The sequence below is a fragment of the Poromitra crassiceps genome, assembly GCF_964638095.1.
Source record: "Poromitra crassiceps genome assembly, chromosome: 17".
Taxonomy (NCBI): Eukaryota; Metazoa; Chordata; class Actinopteri; order Beryciformes; family Melamphaidae; genus Poromitra; species Poromitra crassiceps.
This window is the reverse complement of record NC_139635.1, coordinates 360001-379128: the sequence shown is the minus strand read 5'-3', so window position 1 is coordinate 379128 and position 19128 is coordinate 360001. Positions and strand designations below refer to the sequence as shown.

The 19128-nt window shown below is 41.8% G+C and overlaps 1 protein-coding gene across 1 annotated transcript in view; it reads right to left on the bottom strand.

Moving 5' to 3' along the window:
• LOC310791992 (uncharacterized protein) overlaps positions 1-17913 on the bottom strand; it is a gene marked incomplete at both ends in the record, with an annotated part of 58342 nt that extends 40429 nt beyond the window's left edge. The window contains 5 exons of the mRNA XM_083653673.1: positions 8407-8462; positions 8550-8650; positions 8897-8931; positions 10287-10383; positions 17859-17913. Coding sequence (XP_083509799.1) covers positions 8407-8462; positions 8550-8650; positions 8897-8931; positions 10287-10383; positions 17859-17913 — 344 coding nt within the window. The remainder of the gene's footprint in view (positions 1-8406; positions 8463-8549; positions 8651-8896; positions 8932-10286; positions 10384-17858) is intronic.
• Between the last annotated feature and the right edge of the window lie 1215 nt (positions 17914-19128).

The window sequence follows — 19128 nt, the reverse complement described above, 5'->3', positions numbered from 1 at the left end:
TTTCCACAAGAAAAGTGATTTAAAAGCACAAGGCAAAAAAATGGAGAAGTACACTTTGCAGAACTATTGAAATAACCACTTTCCACAAGAAAAGTGTTTTTTAAGCACAAGGCAAAAAATGGAGAAGTACACTTTGCAGAACTATTGAAATAACCACTTTCCACAAGAAAAGTGATTTTTAAGCACAAGGCAAAAAAATGGAGAAGTACACTTTGCAGAACTATTGAAATAACCACTTTCCACAAGAAAAGTGATTTAAAAGCACAAGGCAAAAAAATGGAGAAGTACACTTTGCAGAACTATTGAAATAACCACTTTCCACAAGAAAAGTGTTTTTTAAGCACAAGACAAAAAATGGAGAAGTACACTTTGCAGAAGTACTGAGAAATTGATTTTTACCCAAAAAGAAATCACTTCCCCTTTTCAAAAAAGCGGAAGTGCCCTTTTGAGGAAGTTCTAAAAAAATATTATTATTTTTCTTTTCAAGGGGTGCTAACCCTACACTACTACTCACAAGCGTCACGGGCAATACTGAGAATAAAATCAGAAGAGGGCACGGTCCTTACTGATACTAAGGAAATGAATGCACGTTTTTTGGAATTCTATTCAAAACTGTATAAATCAAATGGTAATCATGACACTGAGGCTACTAGATCATTCCTCTCTGAACTTAACCTACCTCAGCTTAACACAGAGGCAGCAGAGGAGTTAGACAAAGACATCTCTATTGAAGAGATAATAGAAGCTATTAGAGAATTCCCAAACAACAAAGCACCTGGCCCTGATGGGTTCACAATAGAATTCTATAAGTGTTTCTCAAAAGAACTATCTCCACTGCTGCTGCGTATGTATAAACATGCTGCATCAAATGGCCAATTGCCAAAAACGCTATACAATGCAAATATTTCATTAATCTTGAAAAAAGGTAGGAGTGAGCTAGATGCCTCATCTTATAGACCAGTGTCACTGATTCCCAATGAAACAAAACTGATCAGTAACATTCTAGCCAATCGTTTGAAAGCTCATATTCATCCGATTGTTCATCCCGATCAAACGGGCTTTATTCCCGATAGACACATCTATTTCAATTTAAGACGGTTATTTAATATACTATATACAGAACATAAAATGGCGACAGTTGTGATTTCAGTTGATGCTCAGAAAGCCTTCGACCAGGTCGAATGGCCATATATGTATGAGACCCTAGAGGCATTTGGATTTGGGAAGGTGTTCACAGACTGGATACGGATTCTGTATGCTCATCCCACTGCAAGTGTAATCACAAATCAGGATATTTCCCCTCAGTTCCCAATATATCGTAGCACACGCCAGGGAGATCCGCTCTCTCCTTTTTTATTTGTTTTATCCATAGAACCACTAGCTACAAGAATACGGCAACATCCCAGAATATCACCTATCTCCATCAAAGGGCAAGCGCATCACTTGGCGCTATATGCGGATGACATTTTGCTTTTTGTGGCCAACCCCCAAGAATGTCTACCCACAATTATGGAACTATTTAACCACTTTGGCTCTATCTCAGGGTTTCAAATTCATTGGGATAAAAGTGAATTAATGCCTGTGCACTTGAATAAAAATAGTACCACACTAAATACAGTGCCCTTTAAGATTGCCAGAGACAGGTTTACTTACCTAGGGGTGACTGTTACCAGAAAACCAGAACAGTTACTTGAAGAGAACTGGAAACTAAAAATAACCCAAGTGAAGCAACATAGATTTCTGGAAAACTCTCCCATTATCATTGGTTGGGAGGGTAAATGCGATAAAGATGGTAGTTCTTCCACGATTTGTGTATCTTTTTCAGTCTATCCCATCATATATACCACAAAATTATTTTAAGAAATTAGACTCCATTATAATCCCCTTTCTCTGGCAATATAAAAAGGTGCGTATTAGTAAAAAACATTTGTGTAAAGGGAGGGAGGCTTCGCCCTCCCAAACTTTCAATGTTACTATTGGGCTGCACACTTAAACATATTAGCGTTCTGGAGAAATTGCAATCTAACTGAGGGCAGAGAGGGGGATACCCCGGCCTGGCTCTCTATTGAGCGCGCGAGCTGCTGTGGAACCTCTCTCCAAGCTCTTTTGAACAGCCCTGTTAAAACCAACAAGTGTTTATATGATGGTAATGTTTTAGTACACAGCTCTTTGAAAATATGGAAACAGATTAAAATACACTTGAATGCCCCACATAGCCCCATCTGTAACAACCATGCCTTCAAACCATCCAGTGTGGATGTAGGGTTTGTCAGCTGGAAGGAGAAATGAGTGCATTCTTTGAAATATTTATATCAAGATGGCCACTACATGTCTTTTGAACAGCTAATGAACAAATACGATCTCCCGGCCTCACACTTTTATCGATATCTACAGTTTCGGAACTTTATAAGATCACACATACCCACATTTGTAGATATTCCACAACATAATGCACTTGAAATTATAATCAATGTCAAACCAAGATGTAGAAGAGCAGTGTCAATTTTATATCAGACACTTGTTACTCAGGAAGTAGCCGACACAGAGAAGTACAGAACTGAATGGGAGATTGAAATAGGCGTGCCGCTTGCTGAGGAATTTTGGGAAACATGTCTTAGTAATATTCAGTAAATGCGAGACACAATTTGATACAATTTAAAGTAATACATAGGTTACACTATTCAAAAGTCAAGGTAAACAAGATGTATCCCAATGTATCAGCATTGTGTAACAAATGTAAGACAAAAGATGGCACCCTTGTACACCAATTCTGGACATGTCCCAAGCTCCACCCATTCTGGTCTTCAATATTTGGCTTTTATTCAAAAGCATTTGCCAAAAAGTGGGAGCCAGACCCCCTCGTGGCCATCCTGGGGTCTACAAATGACACCGCTCTGAACCCCGGCAGTGACAAATGGACGGTGTACTTGGGTGCCGTGTTGGCCAAAAAAATGATTTTACGATTTTGGAAATCTGATGCTGTACCTTCATTTGCGATGTGGCTGAGAGAGTTGGGTGAGAACCTTCATCTGGAAAGGCTTAGATTCAAGATTTCAGGAAGAAGTAAAGTGTTTGATAAAGCATGGGGACCAGTGTTGAGCCACTTAAAGGGTCTGAAGGCGGGAGGAGGTGAATGTCGACCTGTATAATGATGTAACAGTGAAACATAGCTATGTGAACTACCTATTATTTTTATTTTATGTTTTTGTCTCCTCTTTTAAATGTAGGTTAAATCTTTTATTTTTCTCTCATTCTTTCCCCCCCCAACATAAACTGTTTCGACCATTGATGCAGAGATGTCAAAAGATAACTGAACGTTGTAAGCCGCATAATGTATTTTTATTTTTTGTTTAAAGAAAAAAGAAATGATTGCTTGTTTACGTATCAAAGTGTAGTAAAATCACTGACACCTTGCAATAAAAATATTTTTGAAAGAAAGAAAGAAAATACTCAAATAATAAATAATTCTTAGTTTCAAGTAAAATAAGGGCTGCATTTAAAACACATAGCAGAAAGCTTTTGAAAATGTGCATCTTAAAATAAAGTGCTTAAGAAAAAAAAGTAGCAGCTTGAGTTTCCCTTTTTCTGGTTTTTGCAGTCTTATCTCAACCAAAACAATCTCAACATATTTATTTGAACAATTGAACAGCTTATTCCTCTTCTGTTCTGAGAATAAATGACTAGCTGACTAAGAAGTCATACTTTTGCAGCCTGGGGACAGTAGTTGTACTGGGAGGGAGGGAGACCAGCCAGCCACAGACATAAGCCGTTTTCATACACAGATCACGCAAAATTGCAGTTCAAAAGGCCCGCAAAACTGGCAGCCTCGCCACAGAAATTGCTTTCACACACAGCCAAGCAGCACCGCCACATTCCCGTCCTGGGGTGTGCTTTCAAGTGACATCCACCCGTCCCGGATTGAAAGGCGAGCGGAGGCATTGAAAGGCGAGCGGAGGAATTTCCACCCAGCTCCTCGCCCAAATGAATATTTTCATAGGTTAGTGTAGCCTAGGCTACTGTATGATGAACAAATTCATTCAACAACCAAACATCGCTGATGTACGCCAGCCAACGAGGTGCAGCTGCGGTTGTTAAGGATCAAGCTGATAAAACACGAAAGTGTTGTCCACAGGCTTTTGATGCCTCGGTGCTCTACTGAGCGATTTAGAAGATCTTTTGTTCCTGCTTCTGTAAAATTCTTTAATGAACACTGCTAGCCCTGCTTTGTGAGGCTCTCTCTCTCTCTACTGTATTATTGTTATTGTGCTGTATGTTACTGTTTCTTGTTTGTATCTGTACTCGCTCTGGTGGCAAACCATGTTTCCCCTCGGGGATTAAGAATAAACACCATACCATACCATACCACATGCAGCATGGTAACAAGGCTTTCAATATTCATCTGATCGACTTTATGCATCACAGACGCACCATCATGTAGCCTATTGGGTGGGCTACAAGGCTAATTCTTATCTTTTGGTTCCAGTTTTTTGTAAAGCAAATGATTCCTATCAAGTAGCCTAATTAGGGGCCGTTCTGAAAGACGACGCCCGCATATCAAACAGCTGCAGTCTGCATAACGTTCGTCGGGGGAATAGTATAGGCTATAAATGCACATGACTACTATAATGTTAGTAGTTTTTGTAAGGGAATGCACAAGTGACTAGCTAGACAGATTGCAGTTCTGCTGGTTGCAGAAGGAATATCCTCAGACCAACTCACCACAGACAGCTATAGTCCTCTGAAGCGTATTATTATATCCGTTAATTTTACCTAGGCTACTAATGTCAACATCGTTTGAGCATGAAGCCTAACCTACTTACAGGCACGGAGCATTCCTCCTGGCGCATGATTGTAGGTTATAGGCTACTTTTTTTTTACTTTCACTGTCTTTCTTGCTGCATGAGCTGAGCATTTGCACTGTTCCGGCTTGCTGCTCCTACGCTTTCAAGTGGAGGCGGGTTACCTGCTAACCCGGTGCTGTGATTAGGTCGGCTTGCGGGACAAAAGGCGTACAACAATTACCCACCAACGCGCGTTCAAAACTTTCACATCGGAGGCGCGGATCCTATTTTCCGTGCATTTTGCGGCTTTCAAGGCCGGTGTGAAAGCACCTATAGACACAGAGACAGAGACAGACACACACACAGAGACAGACAGACACACAGACACACACACAGACACACACACACACACACACACACACACACACACACACACACACACCTCTCATTCTTTCTCTTGAGTGAGAGAAGTGAGCTCTTGCTTGTCCTGCCAGGATTTTAAATCTGGGCTGGAATGGTGTCAGGGCCATTATACACATGTGGAGGTGCTCATTGGTGAGCCTGGAACCATATTTGGTTTTGATGATGTTCATAGTGGAGAAAGCTGTCTCACAACTGTATGTGGAGCCAAACATGGTTAAGATGTACAGTGCTACTTTCCTCAGGCCTGGGAAAGCTGTCTCTGAGACCAGTTTGAGCCAGAAAGTGGCATGGTCAGTTCCTCCAAAATGCTCTTTCAAGGCCACGTCTGCCTGGAGATCGATCAGTTGCATCTGGAGAGGCCCAGCATTTGCCCACTTTAAGTGCTGTGTGACTTCCTTTGAGAACCCCCTGACATCTTTGATGAGGAATGGGTTCTGAATGAACAGGGTGAGGTGCTGTCCAAGGCTGAAGCTGTCGAAACGCTTGCTGAAGTTTACAATCAGCTTGTCAACAAAGTCAACAAAATGAGAAACATCTCTCTCTCCGTGGACCTGTTTCTGCACTGTTGTGAAGTGTGCACAGTCTCCCTGCAGGTCTTCCTTGAACACATCAAGTTTCCTCTGAAAGGAGTTGACCTCTGTCATCAGGTCACAAACTGAATTGTCCTTGCCCTGTAGCTTTAAATTCAGTTCATTCAACCAAAAAAGCTACAATATCCATCTTCTTCTCATCTTCCAAAAAGAGAGAAAATGATGTGGCCTTCTGGCTCTTCAGCTGTGCCAAAAAAGCTGTGATTTACTGTCAGATGGACCAAAAGCGCTCCAACACCTTGCCTTTGCTGAGCCATCTTAAATTATTGTGGAGCAGAAGATCATCAGCATCTGCTTCAACTTCTCTGAGGAATTCCCTGAGCAGGCGATGCTGGTGAGAAGAGGATGCCCTAAGAAAGTTAATCATTCTCATCATTGTGTTCATCACCTCAGCATACTCATCGGACAGGCTGGAGCACAGGACTGATTGATGAATGATGCAATGATAAGAGATGAGCTCAGGATTGTCCTCTTTCATTCTTGCCACAGCTCCTTTCTCTCTCCCTACCATGGCAGGGGCTCCATCTGTGGTAATGGAAATCACTTGTTTTGGCTCTATTCCCCTCTTGGTTAACATCTCCTTTATGGCCAGGTAGATGTCCTCTCCTCTTGTACTGGTGTGAAGGGATGTCACACCTAACAGGTCTTCACATAACTAGTTTTTCTCCTTGTTGAAGAACCTTACATAAATTAACAGCTGGGCATTGTCAGACACATCAGTAGACTCATCTACAGCTAAGCTTATGCATGGTGTCTTATGAACTGCTTCATCCAGCTGTGCTAGCACATCCTGGCTTAATATTTCTGTTTTCTTTGTAGCTGAAGATGCAGACATGGGTATTTGATTTATTTTTCCACAAAGCTCTTCTTTTCACATTGCCGCTTTTAATAAGTGCCACGGTCTCGCAGCAGATCAGACAGACAGGCTTTGAACTGCCCATGGGGAGGATAAACATGTACAAATCTGTCCATTCTTCATTAAAAACTCGGTTCTCTGTGTCCACTTTTCTCTTTTTAGAGCACGCCATACTTCTTCTCACCTATTTCTCCATCGTGTGTGTATGTCGCTGCTCACTGACACAGCTGTGACAAGCAGAGCGGACCCGCACGGAGGAATCTTGGAATGGCTGGAATGTACATTTCATTGGCCGAGTAGCGTCACGTGGGACTCCAAACCAGTACCGTAAATGCTAGAATAGCCAGAAAAGCTGCGCCATTTAAAAAAAAAAAAACACTGCAACATTGAAGAAAAATCTCAATATAATAACAGCTTATAGGTCTGGGTCCGCATAGGATGGCGTCTCGGTCCAGATTCGGACCGCGGTCCGCCTATTAGTGACCCCTGTTCTAGCCCATGAATGTTAATATGCCAATAATGCCAATAAGTATGTAAAATACAAAATAAAACGAACGGTAATGTCTTCATTTAATGTAGAGTACAAATGACATGTAACTGGCTTGTTAAACTCCCATTCCAGGAATATCGCTATTTACAGTACCACGGCTCGACGCACACTTCAAGGCGGGCAGCCAGCACTCCTAGGCTTGGAAACGGCTGTCCGCCCGGAGGCAGCTGCCACCTGGTCCTCTGCCCTGGGAGCTCGCGCTGTGCAGCCAGCGAGTACACACTCCACGGGGCTGTATTTATTATATTATATTGTGTTTGTACATGGGCTCTTATTGAAACGGGACCGGTAGGTTTCAGATTTGTCCTGTAAAATACATTCTTTGCGGTGTCCAGTGCGGAGTGCTCTCCTGAGACACAGATCATCACATTATTATGGATCCCACTCTGATTTGGGTCAGAACATGCTCTACGCAGCATTCAAGCATCAGGAATGGCCAACGCCAACTGCAGTTCCTAATCGCAGACACGCTTACTTTCCAACGGTCAAATCAAACTCCTCCACATGCTGTCACCACCTCTCTACCCTGTTTCAGTTGGAATACGTCATGATAAAGAATCACAGACCCCCAGAATCTCATTTCAGCTCGACTTTAATCGAAATCCCCATACAAAAATCCCATTGTCTATGGCGAGCTGGTCCACAAAATGTACGTCATCCCTGTGGTACTGTGGTATTCATCTGTTATGCAGTGATTTTTAGCTGTACACAGTCTCCCGGCCATCATCACCCCCTTCGCTTCCTAAACAGGGAAAGTAATTCCTGGTATTTGTATGCCTCCGCTGGCGATAGCGAGGCCGGAGGCATTAAGGATTCGGGTTGTCCGTCCGTACGTCCGTCCGTACGTCCGATATTCGTTAACGCGATATCTGAGGGACGCCTTGATGGAAGTCGACTTGGACTCAAGGATGAACTGATTAGATTTCGGTGGTCAAACGCCAAAGTTCAAGGTCACTGTGACCTCACAACCACCATTCCCAAGTTCGTTAACACGATATCTCAGGAACGGCTTGATGGAATTTCTTCCACTTTGGCTGAAACGTCGACTTGGACTCAAGGATGAACTAATTCGATTTTGCTGGTCAAAGGACAAAGGTTAAGGTCACTGTGACCTCATGAAGGCCATTTTCAAGCTTGTTAACGTCATATCTCAAGAACGCCTTGACAGAATTTCTTCCAAAAATAGAATGATTTTATTATAATTACCTGTATAAAGTGTTCGGCGATTCGGTTAACAGTTCTGGTATGAAGTTAGTTTGGGCCTAGAAAACAGACAGGTAAAAATATTAGTTGGTTGTTTTAGATACAAACTTGTAGTAGTGTGCTATAAAGCTAGCAAAAATACTCACAATATCCCTGTTCAATTCAAGTACATTGGTCAGGGTTAGAGAGGATCCGCCAAGGAGGTTTCTGTGTCCTGTGTTTGGGTCCAGTGTGAGTTCACAGGCATCTGATGGAGAGAACAAGACACAATATAGCAGCAGCTTCTCATCTAATACACCTGTTCTGTTTGTTGATTTATTGACAGTCCATTTCTTAGCAGCTTGGCACGCATGATATCAGCCATCATCCTGATTCACAGTAGGATCTGAAAACAAGGATTTCACATACTGTGCTGTAGATGGACTTTGCATCTCAATAGTAGAATGTGTGTTGCTTTGTTTTCATGAATCAAACTAAATACACTTCCTCACACCTGGGATCGACGACAGATCTGCATGTTCCCGCACACTGGAGGAATAAACAGAGAATAAGTCAGATCAGCAGATTATCTTTGATGATGGAACCATGGACATTTAATAACATTCCGTATGAAGGATTCCCACAATCCCACTCATATCCAACATTCAACATCAAACAGATTCCTCAGCTTCTCAGTCTGGCTGCTAGTTTTCTGCTGTATTCAGGTCATATTGAAAGAAGCAGAATAGCAGGATTTTTTTTCTTTTTTTTACCTTTTACCCTTATTTATACAGGGGGAGTGTCACTGTGGTCTCTACCCTGTAGAGCTCGACAGTCACGTGACTTTTCGTGACGTTTTGCGCCCCGGAAGTAAGTTCCCCATTCATTTTCTCCATAGACATCTTGAAAAAATCCTTGGTAACACGTTATAATAACGTTCAGTCATAAGTCATTTATAAGCCTTTAGGTAATGATGAACTAACCATTTACAAAACACAAATACACATTTGTAGATGATTAATAAATGTTATGTTAACATACAAATGTGTTGTAAGTCATCTATACACTTTTAGATAGATATAAATAAAACATTCCTGTGTAGAAAACCTGTAGAAAGCAGCTGAAGCCAACAGGCTGCCAGGTTCAAAAAGACATAACAAGGACAAACCAGCACTCATTCATATTAATGACAACATGCTGCTGCTTCAATAAACAAGCAGAGACTGAAGAGTGAGTTAGTGAGTGGAGGCTTTTCTTCACTATAAAATAAAATCAGTAGAAACAAATAAAAACACACACACACACGGTGGCTGGTGAAATTAACCTAGCATCTTCTTGCAGTGAGGCAACAGCGCCCTCCATCACCATCAGTGAGAAAAGTAGCCATTAATGTGGTTGAGGATGAAAGGCTCCTCCAGTCAGTTTTCCTGCCTGTAGAAGCGTTGGTGTTGTATGAAAATCTTCTAATATGTATCTCATATAGTCACACACCTCATCTGATTTGACCAAATAACTGACATTGAGAAGAACCAAAGGCTAATAGCTTGTTCCACTGCAACATATTATGTGTAATAGTATGTGCTCTGAACGTTCTGTGTAATTAACACATTAATTATCATATTTTAAATTCCTTCATTGCCTCCAAAACTCTGACATCAAAGTTTGTCCTCCATAGCTGATGGAGGCCATTTTGGAGCCCTGTGTCTTTAAAACAATGGAGAATATCATCACCAAAGTTCATCTTCATTCATTTGAAGAGACCAGGAATGTGTGAAGACAATGTGAGTCCTACAGTAAGTGTGATTTCAGATGAAATGACTCTATATAGACGTCCCCAAATTAAGTTTCACCACAATATTCTTATAATATTCATGTCAGCACATCATTAAACAATTCTGTCTGACCTCAGAGTCTCCAGGCTGCAGTGTCGACTCTCCAGAAGATCACACAGGTGCTTCACTGCTGACTCCTCCAGCCTGTAGTTCTTACTCAGGTCCAGCTCTCTCAGATGGGAGGAGGGGTTGGACTTCAGAGCTGAGGCCAGAGAAGCAAAGCTTCTCTCTGACAAACAGCAGCTCCTCAGTCTGAATAAAGAATAAAACATGTAGATATAAAATAAAACATTCCTGTATAGAAAACCTGGTTGAAACCATGTTTCATAATCCACTCAGAGCTGCGGAGGTTTTAAATATACATGTTTCTAAAAATGTGAAGTCAAGTGAAAGCAGCTGAAGCCAGGTTCAAAAAGACATAACAAGGACAAAGCAGCACTCATTCATATTAATGACAACATGCTGCTGCTTCAATAAACAAGCAGAGACTGAAGAGTGAATTAGTGAGTGGAGGCTTTTCTTCACTATAAAATAAATCAGTAGAAACAAATAAAAACACACACACACACACACACACACACACACACACACACACGGTGGCTGGTGAAATGAACCTAGCATCTTCTTGCTGTGAGGCAACAGCGCCCTCCACCACCATCAGTGAGAAAAGTAGCCATTGATGTGGTTGAGGATGAAAGGCTCCTCAGTCAGTTTTCCTGCATGTAGAAGCGTTGGTGTTCTATGAAAACCTTCTAATATCTATCTCGTATAGTCACACACCTCATCTGATTTGACCAAAGAACTGACATTGAGAAGAACCAAAGGCTAATAGCTTGTTCCACTGCAAATTATGTTTAATATTATGTGCTCTGAACATTCTGTGTAATTACCAAATTAATAATCATATTTTAAATTCCTTCGTTGCCTCGAAAACTCTGACATCAAAGTGTATTTGTTTATTTATGTGGATCCCCATTAGCTGTTATCGAGGTAACAGCTACTCTTCCTGGGGTCCACCTTAAAAACATAAAAGTATACTCATGCTTTCACATATAAGCATACATTAATACATTTACAGTAATCGTCTACCCCCCCAAACCCCCCACCCCCCCTCTCTAAAAAAGCACAAAAAACATCATTACACCATTACAGTACAATAGAACATTTCAAACATATTTAAATAAAACCATTTATCCATTTATTTTGCAGGCCTGTACCCAAGAATAACCTCTTTAGTTTCTTTTTAAAACTTACTTTACTTGTTGCTTGAGTAATCAAGCATGGCAACCTATTCCAAAGGGAGATAGCTCTATACATAACCGTTTTTTTCATTGCATTGGTTCTAGGTTGAGGCATTGTAACATGACCCATTCTCGCTTGTCTTGTTTCATGATCATGTCTGTCCTTAGAAAATGTTATCTTTGAATACAGGCAATATGGTTGTTTTAAAACACAAATATTTCTGAACAAGACCAGGAGACTGCATGTCAATCTGTCTTCCACCTTCAGCCAGGAAAGATCTGGGTGCATTTTATTAACACTTTCTCTCATTGAACAGCTGAGGGCGAGACGTGCTGCTCTATTCTGCACTAACTGGAGCTTGTGCAGCTCTTTGTTTGCTGCATTGGACCAGATTGCAGGACAGTAGTCCAGATGAGACAATACCAAGGCCTGTATGACCTGCAGAGTGGTGCTTGGAGTCAGGAAAGAGGAGCATTTTCTTAACATAGATATTCCTCTCCCCATTTTACCTACTATCTTATCTATGTGTTTATGCCACGATAGACGCCCATCAAGAATAACCCCCAGAAGTTTAGCCTCAGTGACCTGCTCTATAGTAGTGCCCTTGATGTTAATACATAATTTGGTATCTTGCCTTAATGCATGGCTTGAGCCAAAAACAATGGATTTAGTCTTAGGTTTATTCAGAACTAGCTTGTTATTGGTTATCCAGTCAAAAATCTAATTAATTTCATTTTCTAAGAGAGCATTTAACTCATCCACACTGTTTGATGACATATGTATTGTGGAATCATCGGCAAACATAACCCAATTGGCTTTACGCAGAACAAGTGGCATATCATTGGTAAATATAGCATAGAGCAATGGACCCAAGCAACTTCCTTGGGGAACACCACACTGTACCATCTTTTCATCAGAAAAACTTCCATTAAAGAAAACCATTTGTGTTATATTACACAAGTAGCTCCTCATCCAGTTAAGTGTAGTAGTATTAAAACCATAAGTAGCCAGTTTCATTAAGAGCATCTCATGATCTATTAAATCAAAAGCAGCACTAAAATCAAGTAGAACAGCACCCACAATCATTTTCTTGACATGTCACCCAACCACTGATCGGTCAACTGCATCAAAGCTGTGCTCGTGGAGTGACCCTTCTTGTAGGCATGCTGGAATTCAGAATTAAGATTATTGCAAGAGAAATAATTTGAAACCTGATCGAAAACAACTCTTTCCATGAGTTACTTAGCACAGGAAGAATGCTGATAGGGCGACTATTAGCACCTGTAAAAGTGTCCTTCTTGTTTTTGGGTAAAGGAATAACTTTAGCAGTTTTCCAGTTCTGGGGGAAAACACCATCCTGTAAACTCAAATTAAAAATATGACAAATGGGTAAAGCAATAGGGCCAGAAACCATTTTTAAGAGTTTCCCATCAAGGTGATCTAAACCTGAGGGTTTTTCACCATCCAAGCTACACAGAAGTTAATTTACCTTATTCACTTGGATTGGCTGAAAATCAAATTTACAATCTCTATCTTTCATAAGAAAGTCATTGATTACCGTAAATTCCGCACTATAAGCCGCACCGGAGTATAAGCCGCACCAGCAAAATTGCCTGTTTGTTACATATATAAGCCGCACCGGACTATAAGCCGCAGGTGTTTTAACTCATTGAATGCCATGGACGTCCTTCGACGTCCAATTAAATAGTGACGTAGAATGCCACGGACGTCCTTCGACGTCCAATGCGTTTTTTGACGGTGGGACGTCGATCAAAGCCTTCCGCAGCTCCTGTACAACTATAGTAGCTATTGGAGGTGTATAACCTATTTTACGGACTCATTAGGTGGCGACAGTGCTTGCTCGGTGCAGTCCAGATTAGAGACAGGTCCGAGAAACAGCCTAAAAGCCGTGGATCAAAGACAACCCGATGCATGCTCCCAGAGCCATTTGCTCTGTCGCGGGAGCTGACATTGGCTCCGAACAGGAGTCAATCCGCGCTCACAACTGAGCCCCTCTGTCCCTGTCTGTCTGTCTGTCTGTCTGTATAGTTTCTCCAACCGATTAGCAGCCAGGAAAGCAGCCCCTGACGCCAAACCATTCAGCAATCCGGGTTGGCTCTTCCCTGCTGTGGCGCTGAGAGCCGACAGCAGCAGACAAACGCAGCACTCCGAAAATATAATGGTTGCGTGAGGCTGTGTGCAGTGTGGGGAGGAGTTTACGGGGGGAGGGGGGGAGGGGGGTGGTGCACGCAGGGCATCACACAACAACTACGTCACTACATCAGAAAATATTATCTTCAGACTCAGTGAATGTGCTTGAAATGCTGCATTTCACAAAAGGCGGATTATCTCAGCTAATAATTTGAAAAGCCTGAAAACGCTGAAAACAACCTATCTTCTCCGGCTCATAACTAAAGAACGGAAAATGGTATCAATAAACTTTTTTTTGCTGATGATACAATAGAGCCAGCTCGTTCTTGTGCGTGTTCGGTGTTTACATAGTAATATCACACAATATTCTGTGGGCCTCGAGAAATCACTGAAAACGCTCTGAAAACTCTGGCACTGGGAGCATCCGTTCTCCAAAAGTGGCTGGCACTGAATGAGTTAATATTTTTTTTTATTTTTTTTTATTTATTTTTTATTGTGTTTTAATGTTTAATTACCATATGTAAGGGTTCATGCACAGAGGGGATTGTCGGGAAAGAGATGGCTGTTTGAGGAAGCTCCCATTTATTAACATTTCAACAAAACAACATAACACAACACCACCTGTGTTTTTTTTTAAAGTGCACACAGTGTCCGCGGTGTGGTGAAAAGAGGGCAAGAGAGGAAATTAAAACAGAAGTGGATTTATAGTTAGAAAGAGTGCTAAAAAAGAGAGATTTTTTTTTTTTTTTTTGAAAAAATCCATAGATAAGCCGCAGGGCCAAAAAACGGGGAAAAAGCCGCGGCTTATAGTCCGGAATTTACGGTAGTTGTTTTGAGAGTTTGCTATTGGAAACTGTCATTTCATTTTTTAGTTTTTTAATTTTACCCATAAAATATTCATTAAAATAATTGGCAATATCTTGAGGTTTTGTAATGAAGGTGCCATCGGACTCTATGAAGGAGGGTGTATTATCACCAGATCTACCCATTATATCATTTAGCGTTTTCCACAATTTCTTTCCATCATGTTTAGTTTCATAAATCCTATTCTGATAATACATACTTTTCTTCTTCCTATTCATTTTTGTTGTTTGTCCTCCATAAATGATGGAGGCTATTTTGGAGCCATGTGTCTCTAAAACAATGGAGAATATCATCACCAAAGTTCTTCTTCATTCATTTGAAGAGACCAGGAATGTGTGAAAACAATGGGAAGACAATATGAGTCCTAAGTCTGATTTCAGATGAAATGACTCTATATAGACGTCCCCAAATTAAGTTTCACCACAATATTCTTATAATATTCATGTCAGCACATCATTAAAAAATTCTGTCTGACCTCAGAGTCTCCAGGCTGCAGTGTGGACTCTCCAGAAGATCACACAGGTGCTTCACTGCTGACTCCTCCAGCTTGTTGTTGTGATTCAGGTCCAGCTCTTTCAGATGGGAGGAGGGGTTGGACTTCAGAGCTGAGGCCAGAGAAGCAAAGCTGCTCTTTGACAAGTCACAGTACCCCAATCTGAATAAAGAATAAAACATGTAGATATAAAATAAAACATTCCTGTATAGAAAACCTGGTTGAAACCATGTTTCATAATCCACTCAGAGCTGTGGAGGTTTTAAATATACATGTTTCTAAAATGGTGAAGTCAACTGAAAGCAGCTGAAGCCATAACAAGGACAAAGCAGCACTCATTAATATGAATGACAACATGCTGCTGCTTCAATAAACAAGCAGAGGCTGAAGAGTGAGTTAGTGAGTGGAGGCTTTTCTTCACTATAAAATAAATCTGCAGAAACAAATAAAAAAACATGAGAATGTAAATTTGTGGCTGGTGGAACAAACTTCCACTTGAAAGAGTGGCATCACTCAGCTCAACACACAGAGCTAAACTTGGACATTGTAGACTACTTGCAAAAGATGTTTGTGTCCCTGTAGTCAGAATTTCAGGCTCGTCAATTCCCTGTGCCAAACACGTTTCTATTTACCAGTTTTATTTTATTTATTTGTTTAACCAAAGGGCACAACCCAGATCTCTGTCTTTCCTCTGTGTGATTACTCACCAGCAGAGGGCAGGACAGTTTGAGTTCATACACATTGTCAAGCCCTCCTCATCCCAGCTGTGTGTTAAAAAGCAGCTCTCCTCCCTCCAGCCTGCACACAGCTTCCCCCAGACACCAGCTGCTCTGAAACACTCCCATGTCCTGCATCCTTTTGTAGTTCTCAAAGTCTATGGTTACTCTCACCCTAACCAGAGCCTTCAACAAGAGTACAAGGCCTACTTGGACGTCTGCATCTATTTCCTCTTCCTGCTAAGACACACAGCCATCTTTGCTGCCCCAACAAGACATTTGCAAGACATTTGTCCCCCTCCTGCAACAGCTTCCAGTCCTCTGCAGTCAGGACGCTCCTGTACCGACCAAGCATCAGTCCAGCCACTCGCATCGATCTCACGCCCAGCCGCTCAGCCACCGCCCCTGCCTCAATGATCAGTGGCGGTTCTAGGCATCTGGAGGCTCCAGGCGAAGCCATGAAGGAGGCCCCTACCGGTGGCAAGATTTGACCTTTCTTGGACAGATTTTTGCCATATTTAGAGGCTGTTTGAAGTTACATCCCCCCCTCAGATTCAATGGGCATGACCCTCTGCATCCTCTCTCATTCTCTTTGTGAATCTTGTAATCTTTATATCTTTGTCACTTGTCATCTTTATATCTTTATCTTTGTCACTTGTAATCTTCATAATCATATCTTTATCTTTGTCATCTTTATATCTTTATCACTTGTAATCTTCATAATCATATCTTTATCTTTGTCACTTGTCATCTTTATACAGTAAACCAAATATAGATCACTCATTCAACTCAACATCAATCTACAAATAAACATCAATGTGTAAATAATAAGTAAACAATAAGGCACTCCCACAATACAAAGAAACATCAATAACTCAAATGAAGGCACTATCAGTGGACAGCGAACGGGCACTGCAATTTAGCAGGAGCCACATGGCGGACGAATCCACCGCATGTAGGACACAGTATAAACGTCATTCCACACAGACAACAACAAATAATAACACTCACTTGTTCCTTGGACTAGGGATGTCAACGGTTAAGCGTTAATCGATTAACCGTCGCTAACGTCGTTGTTCGGTTATTGCTGTCGGTCTATCAGTTAATATTAAAAAAAAAAAAAAAAAAAAAAAAATCTTTCTGCGAGGCCCTCTAGTGGACGGGGCTCCAAGCGACTGCCTGTTCTGCCTGGTTCAAGAACCGCCTCTGTCAATTATGTATTTTCCTGCAAGGCCCACCAGGTGCCCCAGGGTAACCACCTTGGCTGCCTTTAGGGTCCCACAAAGTCCTGGCATGGCTGCTGTGGTGATGTCCAGCCTCGCCCCAAAAACCAGAGGCTCCTCCAGCAGCCACTCTACCGAGCTGAGAGGTGTCGCTCTCAGCACCTTCATCAGTCATCATACTCTTAGCAGACCTCTATAAAAGGGTGCAACATCATTGAGTGACACTGTGTGTTAGGATTCACAAAGACAAGTGACAAGTCCAGACCCAAACCTCCACCTGTTTTAAGAGTGTCTCTGCAACCTGCCTCCATACCACCCAGCCTTTCACATCAAGTCATTTCTGGATCCACTGGAGTCTAAAAGCTGCTGTTCTACTGGGCAGGTGTATTAGCTCTTGGCCAACCTCCTCCCTTGGTAAATACAGAACACTTTGTGGGATCCAGTGAGAACCTCCCCAGAAGAAATCAAGCAGGAGAGCAGGAGAGCAGGAGAGAGAGAGAGAGAGAGAGAGGGAGAGAGAGAGAGAGAGAGAGAGAGAGAGAGAGAGCCTGGAAAGCGATTTCAACCTACCGTATATTTGCATTTGCATGTATTTGTTGATCTGGTAAACTTTTCAAATTCACCATATAAAAAAGAAAGTGATGGAGACAGGCAGTTTGGAACAGACCCATAACATCTAATTATGTTCAAACAAATAAAAGCATGGATGAGGCTTCAGGTACCATGGGAGAACAACGGATGTGCAGGACCCCATCATGCCTGTGTTCACCTTAGGCCCCCAAAACACTAAGTCCACCACAGCACACACACACACACACACATACACATACACGCATGCACGCACGCACACACACACACACACAGACAGACACACAGACACACACAAGCACGCATGCACACACAAGCACGCACACACACACACACACACACACACACGGTGGCTGGTGAGATTAACCTAGGATCTTCTTGCTGTGAGGCGACAGCGCCACCTTGCTGCCCTCCACTGCCATCATTAGAAAAGTAGTCATTGATGTGGTTGAGGATTAAAGGCTCCTCCAGTCAGTTTTCCTGCCTGTAGAAGCGTTGGTGTTCTATGAAAACCTAATATCTATCTCGTATAGTCACACACCTCATCTGATTTGACCAAGGAACTGACATTGAGAAGAACCAAAGGCTAATAGCTTGTTCCACTGCAACATATTATGTGTAATATTAGGTGCTCTGAACATTCTGTGTAATTACCACATTAATAATCATAATTTAATTTCCTTCGTTGCCTCCAACACTCTGACATCAAAGTTTGTCCTCCATAGATGATGGAGGCCATTTTGGAGCCATTTGGACCACTGTGTCTTTAAAACAATGGAGAATATCATCACCAAAGTTCATCTTCATTCATTTGAAGAGACCAGGAATGTGTGAAAACAATAGGAAGACAATGTGAGTCCTAAGCCTGATTTCAGATGAAATGACTCTATATAGACGTCCTAAAATTAAGATTCACCACAATATTCATATAATATTCATGTCAGCACATCATTAGAAAATGCTGTCTGACCTCAGAGTCTCCAGGCTGCAGTGTGGACTCTCCAGAAGATCACACAGCAGCTTCACTGCTGACTCTTTCAGCTCCTCGTTGCGACTCAGGTCCAGCTCTCTCAGATGGGAGGAGGGGTTGGACTTCAGAGCTGAGGCCAGAGAAGCACAGCTGCTCTCTGACAAGTAGCAGCCCCTCAATCTGAATGAAGAATAAACATGTAGATGTAAAATAAAACATTCCTGTATAGAAAACCTGATTTAAACCATGTTTCATAATCCACTCAGAGCTGTGGAGGTTTTAAATATACATGTTTCTAAAAGGTGAAGTCAACTGAAAGCAGCTGAAGCCAACAGGCTGCCAGGTTCAAAAAGACATAAGGACAAACCAGCACTCATTAATATTAATGACAACATGCTGCTGCTTCAGTAAACAAGCAGAGACTGAAGAGTGAGTTAGTGAGTGGAGGCTTTTCTTTACTATAAAAAAAATCAGTAGAAACAAATAAAAACAAATAAAAAAAACACACACACACACACACACACACACACACACACACACACGGTGGCTGGTGAAATGAACCTAGCATCTTCTTGCTGTGAGGCAACAGCGCCCTCCACCACCATCAGTGAGAAAAGTAGCCATTGATGTGGTTGAGGATGAAAGGCTCCTCCAGTCAGTTTTCCTG